This window comes from Python bivittatus, unplaced genomic scaffold (genome assembly GCF_059951505.1).
Source record: "Python bivittatus isolate LINGU-HERP-01145 unplaced genomic scaffold, Pbiv_v1 ctg000030_np1212, whole genome shotgun sequence".
Lineage (NCBI taxonomy): Eukaryota > Metazoa > Chordata > Lepidosauria > Squamata > Pythonidae > Python > Python bivittatus.
Window position 1 is genome coordinate 1871955 of NW_028277031.1, and position 25964 is coordinate 1897918.

General features: G+C 47.4%; 1 protein-coding gene across 8 annotated transcripts in view; it reads left to right on the plus strand.

The window, feature by feature from the left end:
* LOC103063121 (hexosaminidase D-like) overlaps positions 1 to 25964 on the plus strand; it is a 49353-nt gene that overhangs the window by 11493 nt on the left and 11896 nt on the right. For all 8 annotated transcript variants that reach the window (XR_015798163.1, XR_015798160.1, XR_015798159.1 and 5 more), the window contains exons 2-10: positions 3049 to 3145; positions 3789 to 4032; positions 8991 to 9100; positions 9946 to 10033; positions 18205 to 18369; positions 22928 to 23111; positions 23626 to 23697; positions 24031 to 24235; positions 24785 to 24867. Coding sequence is in view for 5 of the 8 variants with exons in the window: in XM_007436219.4 (XP_007436281.2) it covers positions 3049 to 3145; positions 3789 to 4032; positions 8991 to 9100; positions 9946 to 10033; positions 18205 to 18369; positions 22928 to 23111; positions 23626 to 23697; positions 24031 to 24235; positions 24785 to 24867 (1248 nt within the window). In the remaining 3 variants the exon portion in view is untranslated. The remainder of the gene's footprint in view (positions 1 to 3048; positions 3146 to 3788; positions 4033 to 8990; positions 9101 to 9945; positions 10034 to 18204; positions 18370 to 22927; positions 23112 to 23625; positions 23698 to 24030; positions 24236 to 24784; positions 24868 to 25964) is intronic.

The window sequence follows — 25964 nt, forward strand, 5'->3', positions numbered from 1 at the left end:
TCTGCCTGCTACCCATGTTTTCCGATTTAATATTCATTTTATGTCCTGGCGTTGAGGGACACATTCTGCCAACCTGAGATCGATTTTCATCTCCTTTTTTTGTTCAGTTGTTAAGTCATGTCCGACTCTTCGTGACCCCATGAACCATATTGCGCCAGGCCTTCCTGTCCTTCGCTGCCTCCCTGAGTTTGCTCAGTTTCATGCTCATTGCTTCAGCAATGCTATCTAACCATCTCATCCTCTGCCGTCCTCTTCTCCTTTTGCCTTCAATCTTTCCCAGCATCAGGGTCTTTTCCAAAGAGTCCTCTCTTCACATTAGGTGGCCAAAGTATCTGAGCTTGAGCTTCATTATCTTTTTTTTTATATAATATTTTATTAAAGTTTTAAAATTACAAGGTAAAAAGTTAGAAATAAAAAAGAAAATGAAAAATACAAATTATAAGAAAAGGAAAAAGAAAACGTGAGATAAAGTAAAGAATAGAAAAAAGACATGAAAAATAGATAGCTTCCAATCTATCTCTGGTCTTAAGAATAATAAGAATGTCATAGGTGCTAGTTTTTAATGCATTTAGTAGGAATAATTCTTTGTCAAAACATATCCCATTACATTTATAATCTAATCTTCAAATCCCCATGTAAGCTTCGCCCCGCCTGCATTTTGCAAATAGTCCATCAATGGTTTCCATTCCTTAAGGTAATAATTATTTGATTTTTCTTTTAATAAACAAGTCAGTTTATCGTTTTCTGCCATTCCCATCAGTTTTAGCAACCATTCTTGTATTGTTGGTAGTGTCTGGGTTTTCCAAAATTGTGCATACAAAAGTCTTGCTGCGGTAATCATGTATTGAGTAATTCTGATAAGATGCTTTCCAATTTGAAAGTCCATTATCCCCAACAAGAATATTTCTGGTTTAAATGGAGCCTGTATCTGTAGTATGCTCTGCATCAAAGATTGTATTTGAGTCCAAAATTTCTTTGCAATTTTACATGTCCGCCACATATGGTAAAACGACCCTTCTTGTTGGTTACATTTCCAACAAACGTTGGAAATTGTCCCGTACATCTTTGATAATCTTTGGGGTATCATATACCATCGACACAAAATTTTATAAAAGTTTTCTTTCAAATTATAACATAAAAGTAAATTTTAGTCCTTTAGACCACATATTTTCCCATTGCTGCATATGTATATTATGTCCAATATTTTTTGCCCATTTAATCATGCAGCTTGAGCTTCAGTATCAATCCTTCCAATGAACAGTCAGGGTTGATTTCCTTTAAGAATGACTGGTTTGACCTCCGAGCAGTCCAAGGGACTCTTAAAAGGGACTCTTTGTTTTTAGCCTCTTTAAATTCTACCCCAGCCCCAGGATATGGTGAGGCTCATGGGAAACTCTTGCCTCCAGCCCTCCCAGCAGTCCTGCCCAAGATCCCTGGGCTCTGTACCGCCTTTCCTTGCCCACCAGCAACTACCCCGCAGGTCATATGCTTTACAGCCACGGACTCTCCTCTCCCTGCGTTCCCTTCTCAGCTGGCAGCGCCTGCCTGGCTGCTAATCGCTGCCGGGGCCTCTGCCCGTCTACGGCCATTTGTTGCAGGTACCTTGCATGGCAACCGCAGGGAGTCTCTTGGGCTGTGGGCCCCCAATTATAGAATATCCTCACCTTTCCGCAGACGAGGTTCTTTGGGTCACTTCAGCTTCAAGTGTGGAGGAAAAGGATTTTATGCCACTTCCTCCTCCAGAAGAATGTGTCATGGTCCCCTGTTTCGCTTAACTCAATATGCTTACAAATCCAGGAAGCAAAGGCAAACTCAGCACAGCCTGGATTCAGAGGCAATAAAGTCTCTGCTGGTAGCAAAGTTCACGAGGCAAATAGTTACCCAGGTCAAGAATCTTCACAGCGGGAGGCAGAGATGGAGGGCGCCAGGTTGCAACTGGGTGTCACTCAGAACTTGGATAGGAAGGGCACGGGGGGCACCGGTCTTTCCTGCTCCCAGTGCCAGGTTACTCCCAGGCAGACTGGCCTCTGCAAGGTGCATCTCGGTGTTTCTGTGCCCTCTGTACCCAGTGCCCCTCTGCCGCATCCTGGTGGGCCTAAGGTCCAGACCCCAAGGGGCAGCGAGGTCTGATCTTTCACCACCACTCTTGTTGCTGTTTCAGATGTTATGGATTTTGTGGTTCAGCTTGCCTTGTGCTCAGTTGTTGTTTTGTGGTTTTAGGCTGATCTGTTGTTATTGCTTGATTGTTGAGATCTGTTGACATAGGACTGGTTTGAAATGCAGTAAGAAGGGGGAAGTGGAGGCTGAAACTGCTCTGTGCATATAAAGCAGGAAAAAAACAAAAACAAAATCCGATTCCTTCTTTACCATCCAAATTGTGTTTTGCAGCGTGTGGTTCTAGCTTGTGTCTTGAATTAGAGCTCTTTTCCTGTGGATTAAGCTGGCTTGTGCTATGAAGTCAGAACAACAGACTTAAGCCATCCCTGTGAGGGACAGTGGTTGGGCCAGAAGTTGTTAAATATCTAAGCCGTGCTTTATGAAAAATAGTTCAAGCAACACAATCAAATTACTGTGTTAGTGGTCTACCTGTTTAAAATAGTAGCAATTACTTAAATCCTTCAGGGAAACATTATCCACATTTCCATAAAAATAGCAGCGTATAATATTTTGGAGCACTTTTTCTGCCGAAGCTCATGCCATATTAAATGTGCTGTGCCCAAACTTCTGCAAAAGTCACAACCAGACGTTTCAGAGCCCGGGAACAGCAGCATGTCTGCAGTTACGAACAGGGGCTGAGGCAGCCCCCCCCCCGCCTTCCTCAGGTCTCGGTTAGGGGGTCAGATCCAGCAGGCCACCCTTCAGACGGGTTGCCTTTTCTGGGCTCCAACCGCAGCTACAAGGGCCATAATCCACCAGCCAATATGGGGGATGCAGTTCGACTTATCCAAAGAGCGCCTTGTGGGGAAGGTGGACGTATGCGCCAGGATCCACGCCTGGCCTCCGCGCCAGGCCTCAGTGTCTCCCCTTCGCTCCCCTTCTCTCTGGCAGGAATGGCGCTTCACCGCAGCCAGAAGCTGAACCTGCTGCGTCTTGCGGTCCTCCTGACGGTGGCGCTGGCTGGCATCAAGTTCTTCTTCCGGGACAGGTTGGTGCTCGGCGTTGGGGGGCATGGGCCTACCCTGCGGCCTGCTCTGTTTGCCGCTCTGGCTGGAAATGAGTTTTATGGTCGCTGCGAAACGGTCGCCCTTTGGGGCCTGGGGCTGCTTGGGGAGGGTCTAAGGGGGACCCTTAGGGCGAGAGACCTCCTGCGGGTGGCATCGCTTCCCGTCCAAGCTGGGTGAAGGCCTGCACCCCAGGAGCCCTTTTCCCTCAGGACGTGCTTCGTGCTGGGGCCCCACGCTGCGGATTTCTCTGGCCCCTCCACGTCCCCGACTTTGTGGGGAGGGAAATGAGAGCTGGGTGGCTGCGGTGCAAGTTGTCAAATTACAAGGGGGACCATCTTCCCAAGCCTGGCCTAGTTCCCACCCGGTTGGGGAAGGGTGCTCTGCATACCAGGGAGGGAAGCGGATTTTGGACGGGTGCTTTCCACTGCCCGTTCCCCTGGCATCTGCCTGTCTGGCACGGCTGCGAGCAAGCAAGGGTGCAGAGGCCCTTTCAGGTTTGGTCAGGCCTGTTTGCTCGTGGCGCACGTGGCGAGGTTCCCGCTGCCGAAGTCGGGCCTTGCCCAGCCCTGCGCACCCCAAGCTCCTGCTCTGGGGCTGAGCCCCCTCTCTGCTCCATGCGCACAGCTTTACGCTGGACCAGCGCCGGGAAGTTAGCGGAGAGGGCCACTTCTGGGGCAGCGCTCTCGACGTGAAACAGACGGCCGGCGCCCAGGAGCGATCCTTGGCGCACCCGGACCACAAGCCAGCGGCTGGAGCCTCCGGCCCGGAGCTGAGGAAGATGCCCCGCCGGGACTTCAGCTCCACGCAGATGCGGCTGGTTCATCTGGACCTCAAAGGGGCAGCCCCCAAAGTATCCTACCTGGAGCAGGTGAGCTGCGATGTGAGCAGGACCCGCGTTCTCTTCGTCCCTAGCCCTCTTTTCCGTGCTGCGTGTTCTGCAGACACTGGTTTTGTGACACTTCGTGCCACAAAAAGCTTTGTGTGTGGGTATATTTATATTTATATTTATTTGCTCCCTTTTTTTTCTGTTTAGTTTGCTACTCTCGCTACAGACGTATTTAGAAACACACACACTGTCCAAAGATGATAATCTAGTTTTGCCAGTCATTAAAGGAAAAAACCCTACGCTCATGAGGGGCTGTTTAAGCCAACCCAAGATCTATGAAACAATTGTTTTAATTTCCAAGAACTCTCCTTGAAGTAAAGCGGTTAGAATGCAGGAAAAAGAGAAAGAGAAAAATAAATGTGACTCATGTTTAAGGCACGTCCGCATCAGTTTTCATTCTTTGCTGGAGTGAGGAAGAGTCTCCCCGCAGCAGTCGGGTTTCCTTGTTTGTTAGATTACCATCCCACCTTCCGGGCGCTCAGGGCCGCGTACGTGGCCGCGTTCTCTTCTCGGCTTTGTTCCCACCGCAGCAACCCTGTGCAGGCGTCTTGGCTGGGCGTGAGCGCCTGGCCCGTGTCCCCCAGGACCCTCCATGGCTGAGGGCGGACGGACTGTTACCTGAGCCTCCCTGCTCCTAGCCCACCACTTTCAACATTACACCCCAGGCATGTGTTGAGGTACATGATCAGGTATAGAGACGGTGTAGGGTTGCGCTAGGAGTTTTGCAAAAGTATCTCTTTACATCCTTTGTGAGACGCCTAGACCCTTTGGTAGGTGGAAGCATAAGAGAAACCCACATTAATAAAGCTTAAGTAAATTCAGTTGGGACAGCATGGAACAAACAGGTCCATTAAGCTAGTGGCTTCATAGGGGAACACTTTAGACCTAGTATATCTTGACCATGACATCATTCTCTTTAATAAAATGGTCGAAGAGGGGGTAAAAGATAACAGATGGGCCCACGGTTGGGTGAACGTCCAAAGAGTGCTCATTAATAGCGGACTAATTGGTAGGTGGAAGCATAAGAGAAACCCACATTAATAAAGCTTAAGTAAATTCAGTTGGGACAGCATGGAACAAACAGGTCCATTAAGCTAGTGGCTTCAAAGGGGAACACTTTAGACCTAGTATATCTTGACCATGACATCATTCTCTTTAATAAAATGGTCGAAGAGGGGGTAAAAGATAACAGATGGGCCCACGGTTGGGTGAACGTCCAAAGAGTGCTCATTAATAGCGGACTGTCATGATGGTCTCCTTCATAAAGTGATATTATGAGCTGGATGGTCCTATTGAGTGATAGGTGGACCCACAGTTGGCTAAATGGTTAAGGCTCCAGGCCAGAAAGCAGGAGGCTGTGAGTTCTAGTCCCACCTAAGGCATGAAAGCCGGCTGGGTGACTTTGGGCCAGTCCCTCTCTCTCAGCCCAGCTCACTTCATGGGGTTGTTATTGTGGGGAAAATAGGAGGAGGAAGGAGTATTAGGTTTGTTTGCCACCTTGGGTTATTTATAAAAAATAATAAAGGTGGGATTTTAAAAAAAATTAAATCTAAATGGCTGCACCCAAAGTGCTAGTTAAAGGCTCCACTTCAATTTGGAGGGAAACCTGGAGTGGAGGGCCACAGTTCTCAATCCCAGGACCTGTGATGTTCAATGTTTTCATCAAGGACTTGAACGTGGGAATTGGGGCACTTGTATAAGGTCTATAAATGACACAGAGTTGAGAGAGGGTACTAATGCTTTAGATCAGTGTTTCTTAAATGTTTTCCTAGGACCCCTGGGGGTCCCCCAAGACCCTCTCAGGGGTCTGTGAAATCAAATTTATTTGCCAGCCTATGTTGAAAAATAATACAATGTTAAAATCCCATCAAACAATCATGAAAAGCAGTAGCGGTAGAAAATGTGTCAATTTTAAATACAGTAAATATTGATAAATATAACCCATATGAACAAAAGCTCTTTTGGGGTCCTCCATAATTAAAAGTAGGAAGGGGTCCTGAGAGAAAAAAGTTTAAGAAACACTGCTTTAGATGAAAGAGAGAAGGTTCAGGCTTGAACTATGAACTCAAATTAATTGGATGGAATTTATCAGAGAGAAATGTAAAGTTCTATGTCTAGGGAGGAAAATGGTAAGGCACAAATTTAGGGTAGGAAAGAGCTGGTTTGGTCCATGTGAAAGAGGTCTGGGTGTCTTGCCCACTACAAGTTAAACATGAGCCAACAATGTGATGCAGCTGCTAAAAAGGCAAATGCTATGTGAAATGGGGAATTCACATAGCTGGCTGGGGAATTCTGGGAATTGAAGTTCACACCTCTGAAAGCTGCCAAGGTTGAGAAACCCTGGGCTAGAGGATTGTAAGAGAAGCAGTGAGTAGGCAGTTAGACCTAATGAGCTCTAATTCTGTGGCTCTATTTGGAGCTAAGCAAAGCTAATCAAATCCAATCTTTATTACGGTCATAGACCAGCATAAGGAGGGTAGGGTACAGTCAATTCCTCACCCCATATTAGCAGATGACCTCACCCAGCAGCTTCATGTAGGTGTTAAATAGGGGCAGGGAGAGAGTAGAGCCCAAAAGCACCCTGAAGAGTGGGGGTCTAAGAGCTAGACCTCTCCCCCTCAACACACTCCAACTGGAACTGACCTTGGAGAAAGGAGGAGAACCACCATAACACTGTCAAATCAATCTTTATTACGGTCATAGACCAGCATAAGGAGGGTGGGCTACATTCAATTCAAAAGCAGCAGAGCCTAAAAAAAAGAATCATGAAAAGCTAGAAGATATATTAAAATAGAAAGTATATTTAAAAAACCAAAGTCTAAAAGACTCTAAAATGAGGGTAGGAGCATTAGATGGGGGGTGGTGGTGGAATATAATGGTCAGTATGTGGGAGACTATCTCTATCAAACTGCGGAGCACTCTAATATGGTGAACTAGATGCTCATTAAGACTAGCTTATGGCACAGGTCATCATCCAACAAATTTTAATCGCTGCTGCACAGAACTTGGTAACCTTATATGTTGTAGCAGGGTTGGTGTCTGAAAGCAGCAGGGAGGTGTAGAATTGTCCTGTGCCCTGGGGATTTATGCAGGGATGGTGAGATGAGGCTAGTACGAACGTCACTGCAATACAGGCCCTGGAGAAGCACATGCTCTGTGGTTTCCATGTGCCCAGAGTCACAGGGCATTGTCTCTCCGGGTAAGGGATCTTCCTGTATTGGCCTTCGAGGACAGCTGAGGGGAGGGCATGGCATGGTGCCAGGATAAAGGCCATCTGGTGTTTAGGTACTTTGAGTTTTATTAAATACGCCATTGGGGAGGCAGAGTACCTGTTGGATTCACTGGCAATAAAGGTTGGGGCCCTGGCTAGATCCAGTTGGCGCTCTGTGTCTGCTACATTGCTGTTTAATGAGTGCTTTGGCCTGGTCGTATCCCAAGCCGAGTAGAAGGCCTGGAGAGAAGCCCATGGATGAGATTTTAGTTGCCACTGCCCGTTTCCATGTGGACTCATAATTCATGGGGCAAGGCCAAGGGAAAAAGGGATAGTCTGAGCCAACAGTTGAATATGGTCACCCACACTCTAGCCTCCACCTTCATGAGGCCTGTCTCTAGTCTCAGGGTGGCATTGGAGAAACATATTGGGATTTGAAAGGCTGATCTTAGAAATTTGGGTTGTACGAGGTCTAATGGTGCAAAACTGGAGAAGGGGCCCAGCGGGGCACCATAAAAAGTTGAGCTATTGGCTTGGTTTCGAATAACTTGAGTGCTGCAGGCATGTAATGCCACTTCTGTCTTAAGGAATGTAAGAATGGCAGATGTGCTCCTCTGTGCGTTTTCAGCAACATAGTCCCTGTGGGCTTTCCTGCTGCTGGCAGAATGAAGGACTACCCCCAGATATTTGAAGCAGGAGACCTGCCCAGTCTTGTGGCCATCTATGCTCCAGGAGAGGCTCTTGGGCCTTTAGGCAAATGCCATGGTTTTAGTCTTCTGATAATTGAGTTCTAGCTGGTCTTCCTTGCGGTACTGTGTTAGTGCTCTCTAAGCAAAGCCATGTTTCTGCTCTGCAAACGGCCCATGGAAGATGTGTTGTTGATTATAAGTTACATAAAACTAATAGTAAAACGTTTGTGTGTGCCTTCAAGTCAGTCTTGACTCCTTGCGACTGTCTGGATGAGTACCCACAATTTTCTTGGCAACCTTTTTGACATTGCCTTCTTCCTAGGGTTGAGGGAGAAGGACTGGCCCCAAATCCCCCAGCTGGCTTTGTACCCAAGGCAGGACTAGAATTCACAGTCTCCCAATTTATAGTCTAGGGCCTTTGACCACTACACCAAACTGCCTCTCAGTAATAATCTATAATAGTAATAATATTGCAGAATCCAAAAAAGGTCAATACAGAATAAACCAGGTACACAGGTTTTGCAGAACAGAAATTAATCATGCAGAGCTAGAATCCCACTGTGATGTCCTGCCCAACTTTCTTTGGAGTTGCAGACCTTCCCGAGATGATCTGTGCAGCCCCAAGGACTAGAAACATCATTATATGAAGTTTCAGTATACATTTGTTAAATACCTAAATAAATTTGGCATCCAGGAACAAATTCTCCCTTTTCACAATGGGGCCACCAGTGTGTGGAATGCAACTGTTCAGCCACAGTAGCTGCATCTGCTGAATGGCCTGAAAACTGTTTCTGGGATCCCTTTCTGCAGCTGGCTTGGCCTGGCAGGCTGATAGCCGCAAGCACAGAGGTTGCCTGTTGGGCAAGCGGGTCTGTTCTACGTGGTCAGGGACTACTTGTGGATGGCTCACTGGGCTGCTGGTTGTGGGTGAAGGAAGACAGCCTCCCTTCCCCCCTGGGTTCTGCTGTACCAGCTCACCGCTCAGCTGCTCTAACAGCCCTGTGGCTGGACTCTTCCCCTGCCCGCCTCCTTCTCCACAGATCTTCCCGCTTTTCTCCAAGATGGGGGCCAACGGGGTCCTGATTGAGTACGAAGACATGTTTCCCTTCAAGGGAGAGCTGGAGATCCTCAGATCCCCCTATGCTTACAGGTAAGGCAGCCTAGAGGGCTTTTTCAATGTCTGGCAGGGGAGGGAGTAGCTAAGCCAAGGTGTGGATCTGGCCCTCGTGGAAGTGGGGATCCTCGGGACCAGAAGTGGGTTCACGCAGTGTGGCTGAAATGGGTTTGGCACTTGGCAGCTCAACCTGGGGTGGGGACCCAGACTTCGTCTGCCATGTCCTTTCACCAGGTCATCTCGTGAAGGTGGGTTTGGGCGTTGCGTTTCACAATGAGGCCGTGCAGCCATGGGTTGGGTTAATGAGTAGCTGGAAGCCAAAAGTCCATTCCTTATGCTGCTTCAGGTGGGAGGGGATCTGTTTGTTTCTTTATTGCAAGGGCGTGGGAGGTCCCACATGCAGCCAACCATACCCTTTCAGTGTATTTTGAACTGGGATGTTTTGGGAGGATTTTCAAAGAGCAAAATGGGTGTTAACTTTGCAGGGGCTCGGGGCTCCCATTCCCTCCTCTAAAAGGCTGACTCACCTGAGGCAGGCCCTCTTGGCATCCTTGCCTACCCACGGTTCAAGGGTGGCTCTTGCTGCTGCCCTTCCTGTCAGTGAAAGTTGTGCCCCCCCGTCCTCCCTCCACCCCTGTTTCCTTCCTGTGTCCACGTTTCACGGCCGGCTCTGAACACCCTGAGCTGCCGGGGGTTTGTGCAGGAGCAGGAGGATGGGGGGTCTGACCTGCCCCCCTCCCCGCAGGGTCTGCTGCTGGAGGCCGCAGGCCTGGCTCCATCCCTTTGGCGCATCCCCCTTCCTCCCCTCTCACCCCTGCTGGCATCCAGGGGCTGGTGCAGGGGCTGGACCAGTGCTGACTGCTGCTTTTGTCTCCTGACAGCGAAGAAGACATCGTTAAGATCCAAGAGCTGGCTGGACTCAATAAGCTGGAAATAATCCCATTAGTGCAGACCTTTGGGCACGTGGAGGTAGGAGAAGCCTGCTGTCCTTACTTTGCCCCCTGTGCAAATCTGAGGAATGCCCACAGCCTGGCCTCCTTGGTTTTGCACACCCACCTTAGTCACACCCTCTGATGTTTGCACGGGATGCTTGAGTTGAATGGGCACCAGCTGGTACAAAGAGGACGTGCAGCAGCGGCTCAGCAGTGGCCAATGAATTTTCTGGCATTTAAACCACACACTTAACTTGCCTCCGGAATTAACCCATTTTCTGGTTTTGCACAATTCATTCAACCATAAACTCAACCGAATAGGCTGGATTTGCACAATATGCCCAGCCACTAAATCTGAACCAGCCTAATTTGAGCTCAGTTGGTAGATTCTTTTGTTAAATCATCATGACTTTGGTGGCAATGGCTTTTATAGGTCACATCCTCTGATTGCACATGCTGATTTTCACTTGGCAGGCTTTTTTCCTCCCTCCCGAGCTCCTCAAAATGAGCTGTAGGCCATTCAGGACCACAGCGAAGATTGACTGTACAAAATCTGGGAAATACTCTGGCTGCGGGGACAGGAGAGAAAGACTCCCAAAAAAGCACATGCCTTTTAATGAAATGTGTTAGTTGGAAATGGCGCTTCCAGACTCCTGAATTCTGCCCAACAGAGCCATAAACCAAAGAAAACGTCTCACCCTCCTGCCCCATTTTGCTCTGGCCAGTGAGTAATGCTGGTGCTTCCCCAAGTAAGTAAGTAAGGAGGGAGGGAGGGCACCCGGGGGCGTCAGGCTCGGTTAAGCCGTCGCTGCTGGAGATACTCTGCTCCTGAGCGAACAGCCAGAGCTTGTCTAAGCTGAGGGAAAGAACCCGATTCCCCAACCGTAGGGGACAAAGATGGGAGCCTCCTTTTCCTCTCCAGGAACCAGGCCCAGCAGAGCATTTCATTTCATTTTATATTTTTATTTGACTTTGGTTTATTTTCAAAATAAAAGGATGAAAAAGAATCTGCCATGGAATATTATTGGAGAACTGCAATAACACCTGACTTATGGGGGTTGAAAGAAAGGTTATTTTTATGTTTTATATTTAAGTCATTGATCATTTAAAGAGGAAGTTCATTGGAAACTTATTAATTTACCAAAACCTGCAAGTGGCATTTTGTGGTGGGATTGGAAGTCCTGTGACTGCATCTGGCTTTTCTGGTAAAGCTTTATTTCTCTTGTGGCTAAATGGATCAGCAGGTGGCATTCTTGCTATCTGATCAGATAGTAAATTGCTAAAGAGCTAAAAGAGTTGATAACTCCAAAATGCCACTGATGCAATTACCGTATGAGATAATTGTGAATATACGTAATTGTGAATATACAGACACAAAAGCGATCATGCCTGTTCTTATTAGTATAAACTTTGTGACTGAACTGGGAATTCCATGGTGAGATTTATGACCCTTCTGTGGTGCTGTTTTGCTGACCAGAACAGAACTTGTGGCCCAAATCATTAAAGATGAAAATGATTAATTTATATCATTTATATTATTGGACAGAAGACCTCCCTGCTTTAGAGCAGGCTCCTGTAAAAGATGAGGCTGTGCACTGCTTCAGATTCACTTCAGAAGGCGTGCTTGGGGGCACAAATACAGAACCTGGCAGTGGCTGGAGCAGCAACTTCAGAGCTGCTCCCAGCGGGAGTGTGTCCTGCTCCCGGGCACTTCCAAGCACTTTCCTCCTCCTTGTTTCCAGAATGAACCAACTCTCAGTAAAACAGAGTCCGCCGTCCAGAACAAATGCCTTCCTCTTTGACTCGAACTTCCCAGCAGTCAAAAACAGTGATAGTCCAGTTTAAACACTCAGAGTTCCCGCTATACGCAAGGGGAAGTTGAAGATCTTAAGATATTTCTTTACAAACTTAATCAAGGAAATACAGACTCATTTCAAAATGCGAAAGTAGATGTGTTTTCAATGGGCAGATAACAGTTATTAGGACATACCTAAAATAAATGGAGATTGCAATTAAGTACAAAACGGTAACCATGTTTCCTTTAAAGAAGGAATAAAGCAGGCAGTTCATAATCCATTTAAATTTCCTTTTGAAAGTCCAAATCAAGCGGCTTGATGAAAATCTCTAGGGTATTTGTTTAGCTGCTATTCAAGGAAACAATAGTGCATAACATACTTCCACCTGTGATCTGTGCTAAAAGAACCACTCTAGTTCTGTCATACAAAAAAGGAGCAAGGTTAATGTTAAATTTGTTCAACACAATCAGTAAAGTTTATTTCATGCATTTATCAAGTAAAGGGTGAAAGGTCAAGGGGATTTTCATTGTAAAGCAAGCTAGATTTGGGCAAGGCCAGCCCACATTGCCAATAGTTATAGCCTCTCTTAACTGCTAGAGAAATAACGTTATAAGAAATAATTTATATGCAGCTTTCATTGATTTAAAAGCTACACTTCACTTGATCCTCCATTTGTTCCCCTTAGCAGACTTAAATATCTTTCAGTAGCAAACAAAAGACATGGCTTAAATTCAGTACACAGATTCTGTGCTAGTTTTGGTTTGCTTCTTTATTATCTCAGAATTAACATTTGTACTTCTGTGGATTTTTACAGATTTGCTTTAATAAAATATGTATATTTTCTTGCTTTCTACTGATCTTTATGGCTTAGTTCTCCCTTGTAAAGATCAGTAGACCAAATATTATCTATCCATCTATCTCTCCCCCAAGTCCTGCTGTGCTGCGTCATTGTGATGATGGTGTGATGAGCATTCCTGGAAGGGATGAGCAAAGAACGTCGGGACTGCATGCCCAGAGTATGTATTCCCAGCAGGGTCTCCCAAGGCGTGAAGGTCATCCCAGCTGCCCACTAAAGCCAGCAGGCACCTGCATCAGGCAGCAGCGATACAGAAGATGCTGGAGGCAGAGGGTCACTTAGTGACAATGGCCAAGGCATTGATTTATTCTGTGCAGGAGAAGGCAACGGTAAACCACTCATACATTTTTACCAAGAAAGCCACATGGATAGAAAATATAAAATGATTGACAATATAGCACTGGATGATGGGCCCTCAGGTCGGATGGCACTCAACAAGCTACTGAGGAATTGCTGAGGATCTTTCAGGGTGCTAATGGTATTTATGACATGGCTAGATTAAAACCATTGGGACATCTAATTACTGATGTTGCCATACAGGAAAAGAAAATTGAAGGTGCAAAAACAGAATTACAGTAGGAACATGGAACATAAGAAGCATGAACATGGAGAGCTCAAGACAGTAAAAGATGAAATGAGTTGACTACACACCAACAGGCATCAGTGAATTGAAGTGGACCAGAATTCAGCACTTTAAGTTTAAGTCAGAAGATCATATGTTTACTGCTCAGGATGTGAAAAACACAGAAGGAACCTAATCAGAAAAGATATAGCAAAGATAATACTTGGGTACAACCCAATCATTGATTGAATAATATCAATTAAGCTTCATAGAGCAACCCTTTAATATGATCATTATCTTAAGTTTATGCTCCAACTACTGATGCAGAAAAAGAGGAGGTTGATGAGTTTTATCAAGTTCAGTCTGAAATCAATAGGACATGCAAGCAAGACATGCTGTTTGTAGCTGGAGGCTGGATTGCAGAAGTTGGAAATAGAAAGGAGGAAAACATAATTGAACTGTGTGGCTTAGGAAACTGAAATGAAGCAGGAGAATTATTATCAATTTCTGTCAGTTCAATGATTTCTTCATTGCTAACAGTTTTAAAACAATCAAAATGAAGCCTGCATACATGGAGAAACCAAATTGACTATATTACTTGTACAAATAGGCAGACTATCATTTATAACAGCAAAGAGTTGACCAGGGGCCAACTGTGGAACAGATCACAAACTGCTCATATGCAAGTTCCAAATCAAGCTGAAGTAGAAGAAGAAAGTCAATCAGTTTCCACCATACGATTTTGAACACATATCCACCATTTTTAAGGAGAACATCAGTAATCTCTTTGAAGTCCTGAACCTCACAAATAGGCAACAAAGGGTTTATGGAATGAACCTAAAGAAGTTGTTAAGGATGAATATGAAAAGATAAAGAAACAGAAGAAAGTAAATATCAGAACCGGGGGGGGGGGGATTGCCAAGAAAAGAAAAGAAGGCAAATCTAAGAAAGATCTCAGGAATGAACTTAACAAAGAATTTGTTAGTTGAGCTGTTAGAAGAGACAAGAAGCAGTATTACAATGATGTCAGAAAACATGTAGAAAATGGAAAAACAAGGAAAGTCTTCCAAAAGTTCTCTGAACTCAGAAGGAGAAACCTTCAAATTGGTATGCTAAAGGACACCAATGGACTGATATTAACCAATTCAAAGAAGATCAAAGAAAAATGGGAAAAATGTACTGAACATGGTATAATAGAAATGTTAACATCCAAGATCCCTTAGAAGATATTCCCTATTTACAAGAACATCTAGTTCTAAATGATGTTAAATTGGCACTCCAGTCACTACCATGTTGGAAGGAACTGATGGAATATCTATAGGAATATAGCAAGCAAAGAAGAAGAATCTATTAAGATTCTAATCAAACTGTGCCAACAATCTGGAGAATGACACTGTGGCCAATGGATAGGAAGAGATTGGTTTACATTTCAGTACCAAAAAAAGGAGACTTAACAGTGTGCCAACTATTGTACAGTATCGTTAATTTCACATGCAAGGATAATACAGATTAGAGGTCTACATGTAAAGAGAAGTACCAGATGTTCAAGCTGGCTTTAAAAAGGGCTGAGGAACAAGAGACATTATTGTTGAATGCATGCTGGATAACTGAGAAAGCCATAGAATACCAAAAAGAAGTCAGTATGAGCTTCATGGATTATAGAAAGGTCTTTGATTGTGTTGATCATATCAAGCTGAGGAATGCTCATAGGAAACTGGAAGTCCTAAAGCATCTCATTGTCCTCATGCAACATCTATACACAGGTCAGGAAGCCACAGTCTGGATGGAACATAGTGAAACAGACCTGTTCCAGGTTGGCGAGAGAGTGAGACAAGTCTGTATACTCTCCCCTTATTTAGTCGAATGTATTGAGGGAAGCTAGATTGGAAGATAATGACCATGGATTTAAATCCGAAGAAAGAAACATTAATAACCTGCACTGAGCTGATGACACTACTCTGACAGCTGAAAATGCAAATGATCTGCAAGCTCTTGTAATGAAAGTCAAGGAGCACAAAGATTAAATTAAAACCAGATGTCAGGTTTAGCCCAAAGAGCTCCTCGAGACAGTACAGATACAGTTCGGTTGCGTTTATTAGCTTCCACCTCAAAGACAGAATCTCGCCAGACTGAATCTAACTTCTCAAGCCAGCAAGCAAACACCGTGAATTCCTTAGGGTGGTGCCAGCCTCATCCTCTTCACCTTCCCCTGCTCCTGTTGGGGGCTAAGGAAATGCTTATCTCCCCGAGCGCGGCCTTCATCCAACCATTCCTTCACACCAAACTAATGACAACAGGACCAGCAACCTGCCTTAGAATTGACAATGAAGATACTGAAGGGGTGGATAGCTTCTGCCTTTTACAATTAACTGTCAACAGTAAAGGAACCAGCACTCAAGAAACATGCTGCAGACTAGCACTTGGTAGGGTAGTAAAGAAAGCTTTGGAAAAGGTATTGAGATACCGGGATGTATCTGTATCTACAAAGATTAGAATCATTCAGGCAATGGTTTTCCCTGTGACACTCTAGTAGCAAAAGTTGGCCTTTGAAGAAGCAGGATAGAAGGAGTATTGACACTTTTGGTGCTGAAGAACACTCTTGAGAACTGAGAGACATAAAAGTTCAGGTTGAGAGCAGATCTTCCTGAAGAAAGTCAGTCCTTGCGGTGACTAAGTGGTGATGGTGTAAGGGTTCTTTGCTTTCCAAGGGCTGGACACACCACGGCATAGCAGATCTGTTGTCACCCTTCCCTGGTAGACCAGACAGGAAACACGACCAGATGAACTAATTCTACTTTATTGTAAGGCTGCATCAACAGAATCTTGCAAGTCTGAAAGTATAAATCTCCTTTACAGCCTGGGAAGCTAGGGAGGGTCCCTTCTGAGCCTCTTTCTCCCATTATGCAGCTCTCTTATCTGACCATTCCCTAGGTGGCGTCTCTTCGCCCCATCTCCCAGGGTCTTTCTCATGTACCATTGCATCTGGACACAGTGCTTTATTGCAGCACGCACCTTCCCCAACAGTAGGCTATTGCTCTCCACCCTTCTAGACTTTGCAAGGTGACGTTGCATGTAAATATGTCTTTAATACTCAATCTTTTAATACTTAATGCTTAGTCCAAACAAAGATCCCAAAGACTGTATAGCAGCATGCAACCTTTGCCTTCTTCCGGAAGTTCTTACGCTAGTCGGGATCAGGTGCTGCCTCAGTGCGGTTGCTCCTTTTCTGGTTGCTGTCCAGCCCCTGGCAAAGCTCCAAGCAGGACTCCCACCAGGATATGCTGCTCCCATAGCTTGTGATCCCGGCTGATAGTCCTCTTGCCAGCCTGGAATGGCTGCCAGTCTCCAGATGTCGCATCTGCTTCCCTACCTGCACACCTGCGTGCTTGTGCTTATCTCCTCTTCTCCTAGACTCCGCCCACTCTTAAAAGCCCAGGTCTTGGCCTTTGTCTTTGCGAGCCGAGGGCCTGGACGGGCTGTGGCCGCCACTGGGCCTCAGCCCATCCTTGAAGACCCCGGGGGTGGCTCAGTTGTTACAGGCAGCCGGGACGCCCACTTGGATGCTTGTGGGCAAAGCTGTGAGTTAATGTGTGAATTCACGAGGGAAACGGGGTGAGAAGCGTTTCCGCCCGGCTGCAGCTGCTTCTCCCAAGGGCAGACAGCGGCCCCACGGGCGGCTGCCCCGCTGGAGGATCCTCCTGGAGAAAACTTGCCTGTGCGCTCGTTAGGAGTCAACACCAAGTTGATGGCACATAATCGAATCTCTCTCCCTCTCTCTCTCTTTCTTTATAATCTGAGACCCAAAAGCAACATATAATAGCACAAATAAACCGAACCCCCAAAATGTAAGGAGATAAAACATCAAACACTTAAGAATCAAAGCGGGGTTAAGCATATGGTCCGGATAACCAAAACCAGGAAATCAAATCCACATCTCCCCTATGTCAATCTCTACTGAGCAAAATTTAGTGACCCTTCTGGTTACATCTAGAGGTAAATCCACTAATTAAAATAAATGTGTTTTCTTCCTCTGGCTGGCCCTGACAAGTAACTACAGAAGGCACAATTGGGTGGGCATGCCAGGCTGGCATGTAGGGCGTTGCACTAAATGTGGGAAGCTCGCATGACTCTTCTGAGCAGGGCATATACAGGAACATTATTGCCCCTCCCTTTGCAACCCCAGATGAAACCTAGGGGCCAGAAACTGCCTCCTGTGCAGAAGAGGCACGATGTCAGAAAGAGAGTTGGCTAGAGAAGAGGGCCTCTCATGTAGACCACCTTCACAGAAATAGGGCCATAAATTCCCATCTACCTTCAAGGTGGTGTCTAGAATATCGCTGTCTCATGTCCTTGTGGGAGCAGAAGCGGAGATGCGAGGCCACCGTAACTTTAATGCCTTTCCTCCAGGAAGAGGCAAAGCTGTCAGCGGGAATTACTGGGACCCGGAATCTCTCTGAGTAATTTCACTCCAGCCAGTTCTTTAGCTGGCACATTCTCCCGTGGGACTAGGAGGGTGTTAGACCTCCGCCGGGGGACACAGCTGTGCTCTTAGGCCTTTCGATATGCAGGTTCGTGTGCCGTAGCGCACAGGCTCTGTGGCAGGGCCAGAATTATCGCCTCTGCAGCGAGCAAAGCCTCCTCTTGCGTTAGAGGCTTTTTGTGCTCAGGCAGAAGCGCCTTTTGTTTGCTGCACAGGATTCCAGCGTATTTAAAGTTCTTGCTCAGTATCAGTCAGTATTGCTCATCTTCTAATTATGAGCACGGTCACTGCGCCTTTTAGTGAGCAAAAGAAATTTGGTTTTGGTGTCATTCATTTCTAGGGTTCCGCTGCTGCGGGGGCCCGTCCAGACACTGAGTTAGGAGCAGTTTTTTGGTGGGCCGGTACCTTTTCCAGCCAGACTCGTCTCCCATGAACTCCACGCTGGCTTCGGCCCCGGGTCGCCTTGTCCTCTTTCCAGGGTGCGGCCCACAGCGCCTGTCTCTCTTTCTTGCAGTTCATCTTGAAGCATGACAAGTACCGGCATCTGCGCGAAGTGGAGCGTTTCCCCAACAGCTTCAACCCCCACCACCCAGAGACCCTGGCCCTCCTGAAGGCCCTGCTCACCCAGGTCCTCAGCAAGCACCTGCATTCCAGCTGGGTACACATTGGGGCTGATGAGGTACGTGGAGGGAGGCGCCTGTGTGGAGAGGGGAGAGGGACTGGGGGGAGTCGCCCTTTGGGGGTAAGATGCCGAACAGCCTCATGGTGCTGCGGTCCCCTCCTGGGGTTCCGAGCTGGCCTCCCCTTGCTCTGATGCTTTGAGATATCAGCGGAAGTAGGCAAACAGGGTATGCACGAGGGTGCCCGGTCTCCTTTTTTGCAAAACAGGTGCCATTAAAAATTTAGCAGCACAATCTTGTCTGGTTTTTTGCAAAACCAGAAGGTAAATAGGTACATTACAACTCTGCTAGTTTCACTACTGCTGGGTGGTGGCGCTTGCTCTATCTGAGTCTCCCCAGCAGCACCACCCACAAGTGAAAGGAAAATATTAGCAGAGGTCAGAACCCTGGACTTTGCTGAAGTTCCCTGCAAGCTTAGAAAAAACAGCAGGAGGAGCAATACTGTAGCTCTGTTAGGGCTGCGCCATGGAATGATGCCAACTCATTTTTCGAGGTGTGAAGCTCCAGCAAATTGGTGCGGAAAGAAGAGGAACTGAAGGCCTTGGAAGAGGGCATGGGTGGTGAGGTGGAAACCCAAACCGGAGCCTTTTGCTGCGTAGCCTCCATGTTTTGCACGCTTTGTTCTGTTCTGTGCATCAGGAGAAACCCTGGTGACTTGCTTTTGAAACAGAATCATGTACCCGTTTGCGTTTCTCTAAACGCCATATATTCACGATGCAGGCACAGTTCTGTATCATTTAAAATTATTATTCTGTTGCTAGCCAACGTTCCCTCTGTGAACAGGGACACATATTTTGCAGACAACTCTGACGGTGTTGGGCTTATGCAGCCTGAAAGACCCAGGTCTTGTTGTCTTCTTACATCCTTCCGTAGATCTGTTTTTGATGGTTCAAAATAAGATTATACCTTCAAGGGGCAGGTTCCCCGGAGAGCCAGGTGGTCCCCCCGACATTCTGGGGGGGCTTATAAGACCAGGTCTTCTCCCAGGCCTGGCTAGCCTGGTTGGGGGCCTGGCTGGATTGTGTCTCGGTGTAGTTAACTGGGTCCATCATCCTGTTCTTACCTTTTTTAGTTTCCTTTTTCTCTCTTTATCTTGTTGCTCTTTTATTCTGCTTGGTATATTGTGAGCTGCCCAGAGTCCTTCTGGAGTCAAGTGGTGCCAAACTGAATAAATAAATATGTCCCACCATCCCCAAGCAGCAAGAAGTTCCAGGGACAAACATCCACCAGAGCTGCCTTCTCTCTGGTAGGAGAAACCGCTGGAGACCGCTGGCCTTCCCGGGTCTGTTTCGGATGTCCACGGGAAGCCCAGCCGGAGGAAGGCGGTTTGAGCACGCCTGCCTGCAACCAGATCCCCTTCAAGGAGCCAGGTTGCCGCTGGGTCTCTTTTCCTTCCAAAACATTCTCCTGCCTCTCTCAGACCAGCTTAGTTCATTTCCTCCTCAATGGGGAAAACTGGCAGGGATGGTGCTGCCAGTTCTGGGGTTTTATGAGAACGGCCGGGGGCATTTTGGCTGGCAGGACTCTCAAAGCCCACTTTTTTTAGTTCTCGGATTCCCAGAGAGGAGCTCATGTTTGCCCCACTCATTCCGTGGAAAGGCCGATGAGCGGAGATGAAAGGGCTGCACGGGCAGGAATCGCACTCTCTTTGGACATTGATTGGGCGGGGGGCAGCTTACTACCCATTTGAGTTAGTTGCTAAAAAAAAATGGTCCTGCAGGCATGAAAGCTTGATCCCATTGGTCTGTGTATTTTCGCATAGGTGGCCCAAGCCAAACCTTATTTTTTTAAAGCAGGAGTGGCTAACCACCTGCCTTGAGGTCACATTCATTCATTCATTCATTCATTCATTCATTCATTCATTCATTCATTCATTCATTCATTCATTCATTCATTTATTTGGCATTGCCAACATTTGGTGGCCAAAAGAACAATTTTCTGTGGCAGGTTTAAGATAGGTGCGGGAAACATCCATGAGGTTTAATGCGTGTTTTTTAGTTTGATATCCCCAGAGTCCCCTCAAAGTTCTTCAGCCCAGCCTGCCTGGGGACACAGCTGAGCCTGAGATCCTCAGGTGGGTCGAAAGCAACCACACCACGCAGGTCGTGGTGGCAAAACATGTCCTTTTCCTCAGCGCAACAGCTTTTTCCTAGCTATCCAGTCCAGGATCCTTAGAAGTAATTTATCTTTCCCGCCCACTAAATAGCAGTGTCAAGTCCACAAAGTCCAAACCCCAATTTAGAAGAATTCTCGTGAAACCAGGCCTGGTTCAGATAAATGCTCCTTTATTGGTTGGTACATGCGGCTTGAAGCAAAGCGTTGCTAAAACTAAGGCCTGTGTAAATTTCCCTCTACTTATCCCCCCCCCCTTGCTGCATTGGCGCCAAACTCCTTTCTCACAGAACGGCGGCCTTGTGCATTCCTCCCATTGATAACACAGTTCCTCCCAGCCTTCAGACTACCACCGGTTTTGTCTGCATTCAGGTCTTGCTGTAAATTCCCATATCAGTGTGAGCGCCTCTCCATCTCATAGCAATAACCCAAGCACAGCTATAACATCCCCCCCTAGGTACAAATGGCAGAATCAAATCAAGCAAACACCCATTGACTGCTATAGCTTTTTTAAAATTGACATTTGATTGATGCAGGTTCTGACATGCTGCCCCCTCAAAAAGGTCTTTCTTCACCTCATTGATCTGGAAGCCTAGAAAATAATAGGTTAAGGTTATATTACATTTTCTTCAATCATTTTACTAAGGTTTGTCTAGATATTTTTTATAAAATTCTAAGAGCAAGCCAGGTGCTTTAACATGTTTCTTTGAGACCCATTCAGCAAAAGATTTAGGGAAATGTTTCCAATGCACTAAATACTGAATGTCCCCTCTATGTTTTCTAGAGTCCAATATTTCCTTGACCTCAAAGTGCTATTCCCCTTCAATCAAAATTGGGTTTGGGTTAGGCACTGCTGGTCTCCACTTATCAGATTCCTTGTATGGTTTCAAAAGATCACTGTGAAAAACAGGATTAATCTTTCTTAGAGTTTTAGGGAGCTTTAAACATACTGAAACAGGATTTATAACTTTTTCCACTTCAAAAGGCCCTGCATATTTGTAGCCAAGTTTTTTACATGTTTGATATGATTTTAGATTCTTAGTAGATAACCATACTTTGTCCCCCACTTTCCAAGGTTCATGTGGGGCTCTCTTTTTATCTGCTTGTTTTTTATAGCTTCCTCTTGCTTTTGCAATTGCTTCTTCTGTGATTGGCCACAATTGTCGTCTTCTGTCCCCGCATTCATCAACTGCTTTAACTCCTGTCTTTTTATGAGGCAGTTCAGGTATAGGTACAAAGTCTTGTCCTGATACAGTTTTGAAAGGGGACAGACCTGTACTATCATGTACAGCATTATTGTAAGCCACTTCTGCATAAGGTAATAAATCCACCCAGTTGTCCTGTTGATAGTTTATAAAGCATCTTAGATATTGTTCCAACCCTGCATGCCTCCTCTCCGTCGCTCCGTCTGTTTGGGGATGAAAAGAAGCTTTTTTAAACTGACATTTGATTGATGCAGGTTCTGACAAGCAGATTTTCTGCTTCTTGCTTTCAAGAGATGCTTTTTTCCACCAGCCCTTTAGGGAATTATGCGAACAGCAATGCAGTACATAACATTTTCCACCATTCTGTGTCACACATATATAATGTTTTATTGGTATTCCAGCAGAACTTCCCTCTGTGCGCATTGTAGATATATGGAAACTGATTTTGTCATTACAGTAGAAGATCATTCAAAAATGTAATCTGGGAGGTATCTTCCAATCTAACAGAGCAATAAAAAGGAGGAAATTGCATATTTTGAAAAGAATTTTTTAAAAGGCTGATTCCTTAATTTTATTTTTGCAACATTAGCAACTTCGAGAACATTTGGGAATAAAACCATGCTTATTTATCAGCCTGCCACTAGCATTAGCTGAGTTTAGTACAGCTCTGTTAGAAACGTGTTCCAAGTAACCCTTGGGCCCAGCTGTTACTAAAATTAGCCTCTTCATTGCGTAAAAAGCAACGGTTGGGTTTATCTGTACTTCTGAGTTTCAAAGTTAATTGTCCGCCCAAACATCAACAAGTATTTATTAAATAAGTTGTTTGCTTTTTCCTGGAGTGGGAAGCGAAGCAGGATGAGGCCTGGTTAGCCATCGGAGGGGAGTAGATGTGGGAAAGTGGGAAAACACCTTGTGCTGTTGCTAAGAAAAGCGTGTGGACCTGTGCACCACGAAGTCACCACACCCTGCGCACAAAGGAACTTTGAGGGACCAGGGCTCTTCCACTTCTCTCCTGAGTAGGTAGCGCACGTTGGAGGCAGCATTTGGGAACTTCTGTCCCAGGACAGCCCCGTCCTATCCTTGTCGCGTGCTGCCGGGACCCCTCTGTCATGCATCCCCCTCAAAATGATGAATTATGATTGTTGTTTCTACCGCTATCAAAGGGCAGCAGCCTGCTCGGAGCCTTTGAGTCAGGAAAGCAGCCCGACTTCGTTGCTCAGGCATTTCTTCGGCCCTCCAGGTCTTTCACTTAGGGGAAGGGATGGATTCGAAGAACTGGATGAGTCGCAACGGGGGCGATATGGGCAAGATGTACCTGAACCACATCCGGGAGGTGGTGCACTTCATTGCCAGCCAGCCGTGGGGGCTGCAGGTGCTGCTCTGGGACGACATGCTGCGAAAGGTGGGCGCCGCAGCCATCCAAGGTCAGTGCCGTCCCGTCCGCCAGGACCTTCCTGGGCTGTCTCTGGTATTCTCACCGCCTGGGGAAAGTTGGCCCGTATCTCTAGCCAAGGTCTTCCTTGGAGTGCGTCCCTTCACACCCTGACGTTTTTTCCTTACGGTGGTGAGGTCTGTGGCTGTGATTGCCGGAGCTGCAATGTCACAGAGGCTGTGCAAGCAAAACATGGGGGGAGGCTGGGCTGGGCTGGGCTGGGCTGGTCACAGAGAGGAGCAGGAGAGACAGGCGAACATGTGCGAACAGCAGCTCAGTCATTTGAGGGCAGCAGGCCGAGGGGGGCTCAGCAGATGGAAGTAGCAGGTGGGGTGGGCATAGAAGAGACCCCAGTGTTGAGCGAAGGTGCAAAAGAAGGCAAGCAGAAGCTGACCCTCGATCTGAAATCTCCAACCAGATCTGTGGCTGCAGGGCTTTGGTTCTTGCAGGGCTGTGGAGTTGCAGAAGCTGCCCGTCCCTCTCACCAAAGGATTGATGTCTTTCAGATTCCGGCATTGCCAAACACGCTTCTCCCGTGCTGTGGTTTTACGCTCCAGACTTTGATACGCAGCAAATAGGTTTGCTTTCCCACCTTTTCTTTTTCCAGGATTTATGTCTTTCAAGTGCATGTAGGGAAGTTAAGCAGTGAAACAGAACAAGTCATTACTTGTTTCTTGAAAGTGCCTGTGGTGGCACACATGGAGGCGTCCCCTAATTTTGATCCCTCACAATCACGCTCCTGTGAGGCAGGCATGTCTGAGAGAGAGACGGTCTGGCCACCACTTTGCCCAGGACACCAAGGCCACCCCGTGGCGAACTCCCTGGGCACCTCTTCAGTTCTGAGCAGCCTGCGGCACAGGGCTGGCATCGAGCGTGAATGATCCAGTGCCACCTCTCTCTCCTTATTCTAGGAAGGTACATCGAAAAATACGCTGAGTGCGGCTTCCCAACCATCTGGTTTGCAAGCGCCTTCAAAGGCACCACGGGCCCCGCCCAGGCCTGGACCCCCTTAAACACCCACCTGCAAAACCATCTGCGGTGGCTGAAAGTCATCCAATCCATGGAGAAGACACCATCCATCCATTTCCAGGGCATTGTGCTCACTGGGTGGCAAAGGCAAGTCGGGGGGGCACAGGAGGAAAGCTGATCTCTGGGCCTCCCAGGAATCGCAGCCCTCCATCAGCTTCCCCGTGGGGGAGAAGAAGGGCCCCAGGCCTGGCTTCAAGGCCCATCCGTAGGCAGCAATGCCCTCTGCTAAGGCTTGGAAGTAGTTGGGCTTCCCTTTCTCTTCCCCAGCGTAAGCCTGGCAGAGGCAGACCTGGGAGCTCCCCAGCTTGGCTCCCCAGGGAGGGCCGGTGAGGGAGGTGGGTCCGGATGCTGAGCTCAGGGGCCACCTTGTACAGCTGCCCTCCCAAGAGAGAGGCCCAGGCTTAGCTGATGTGGCGCAAGCTGAAGGCCCACTTTGGTCCTTGAAACTCCCCTCCCAAAAGAAAAAGGAAAAAGCTCAGAAGATGGTGGGGGTTGCATTTGGGGGGCCCTCTGCAGCCTGGGGTCCCCTCCCCTCTCGCATTGCCAGTGAGGAGAAGGAGAGCCGCTGCCCGGAGAGGCGAACGCTGGGGATCCAGTGGGTCCCAGGGGAGCAACTGCCTCCTGTTTCCTGTGCAGGTATGACCACTACTCCGCTTTGTGTGAGCTGCTGCCTGTCGGGATACCCTCGCTGGCCGTGTGCTTGCAGACCCTGGTGAATGGTGAGGGGGGTGCCTGGGCCTTTTTGAGGAGGGAGAAGGGGGGCAGGAGCCATGGAAGAGTTTGCTGAAGGGCGGGGGATTTTTGCATGGCAGGCAAAACCTCCAGCCTGCAGGATTTCTAGGTTGCAGAGATCCACCAAGCGGATGTGAGGATGTGACGTAAACCATCAGCTGCTTGGACTCAAGGGGGACTCCCCTCCGTCCACACGCCTCTCCCCTGGCAGCCACTCTGGCTGGTGGGACTTTGGGTCCCCCAAGTGGCACGTTGAAGAACGGCTGCCTTGCCCAGCAGATGCCAGAACCACCTCTCAGGTCTTCCTCTAAGGGCCTGGGCCCCCCAGCAGCTCTCCAAATCAGCTGCCAGAGTGGGGGCTGGAGCACCTCCCTCATGGGGAAAAGCTGCAGTGCTGGAGTCTCTGTTGCTTAGAAAAAGCTGTTCCTAAATTCTTTCTGACTGGGAAAATGTTCCTTCTTATCATACGTGGGGGTGGGGGGCTAGTTTAATTATTTCATTAGAAGCATATGAAGAGTTGGAAACTTTTTTTTAATGTGACAATTAACTTCCAGAATCTGCCACTGGAAGGAATAGGCAGGGCCACTTGATGGCTTTAAAGGGATTAAAATAGATTAAGTGACCAGCTTCCCTCACCCCGGAGGCCAAAATACCTGGTTTGAGTCAGGTTTAGCCTGTTGAATAAATTCAGCTGCTGTGATTTGTGAACTCCAGTTTCTGCCAGGCGGGTAGCCAGGGGTTCCTGGGTGTGAGCAGGCCTGGGCTTTCTACACACTTCTTATGTCTGCGTGCTTAAGGGATGAAGGGGGTCCCTTAGCCAGATGTTCAGAAAAAGGGACAGGGTCCCCAGCTACACCCATCACAGCTCTCAGGCCAAAAGCGGTCGCCCAACCTGGTTTCTGCCTTCACTGTCGTGTTAGCTCAGTCAAGGTTAGTTCAGCTGTTAACTCTACTTAGGCAGGGCATGGCTTTGTGTGATGTCTGATCTAGGTCAGGGATTACAGAGCTTGCAGAGCCAGCTGTGGAGGAAGAGGGCCGCCTTTGTGGAACAGGGCAAGGATAGATACGGAGGGCAGGGATTTGC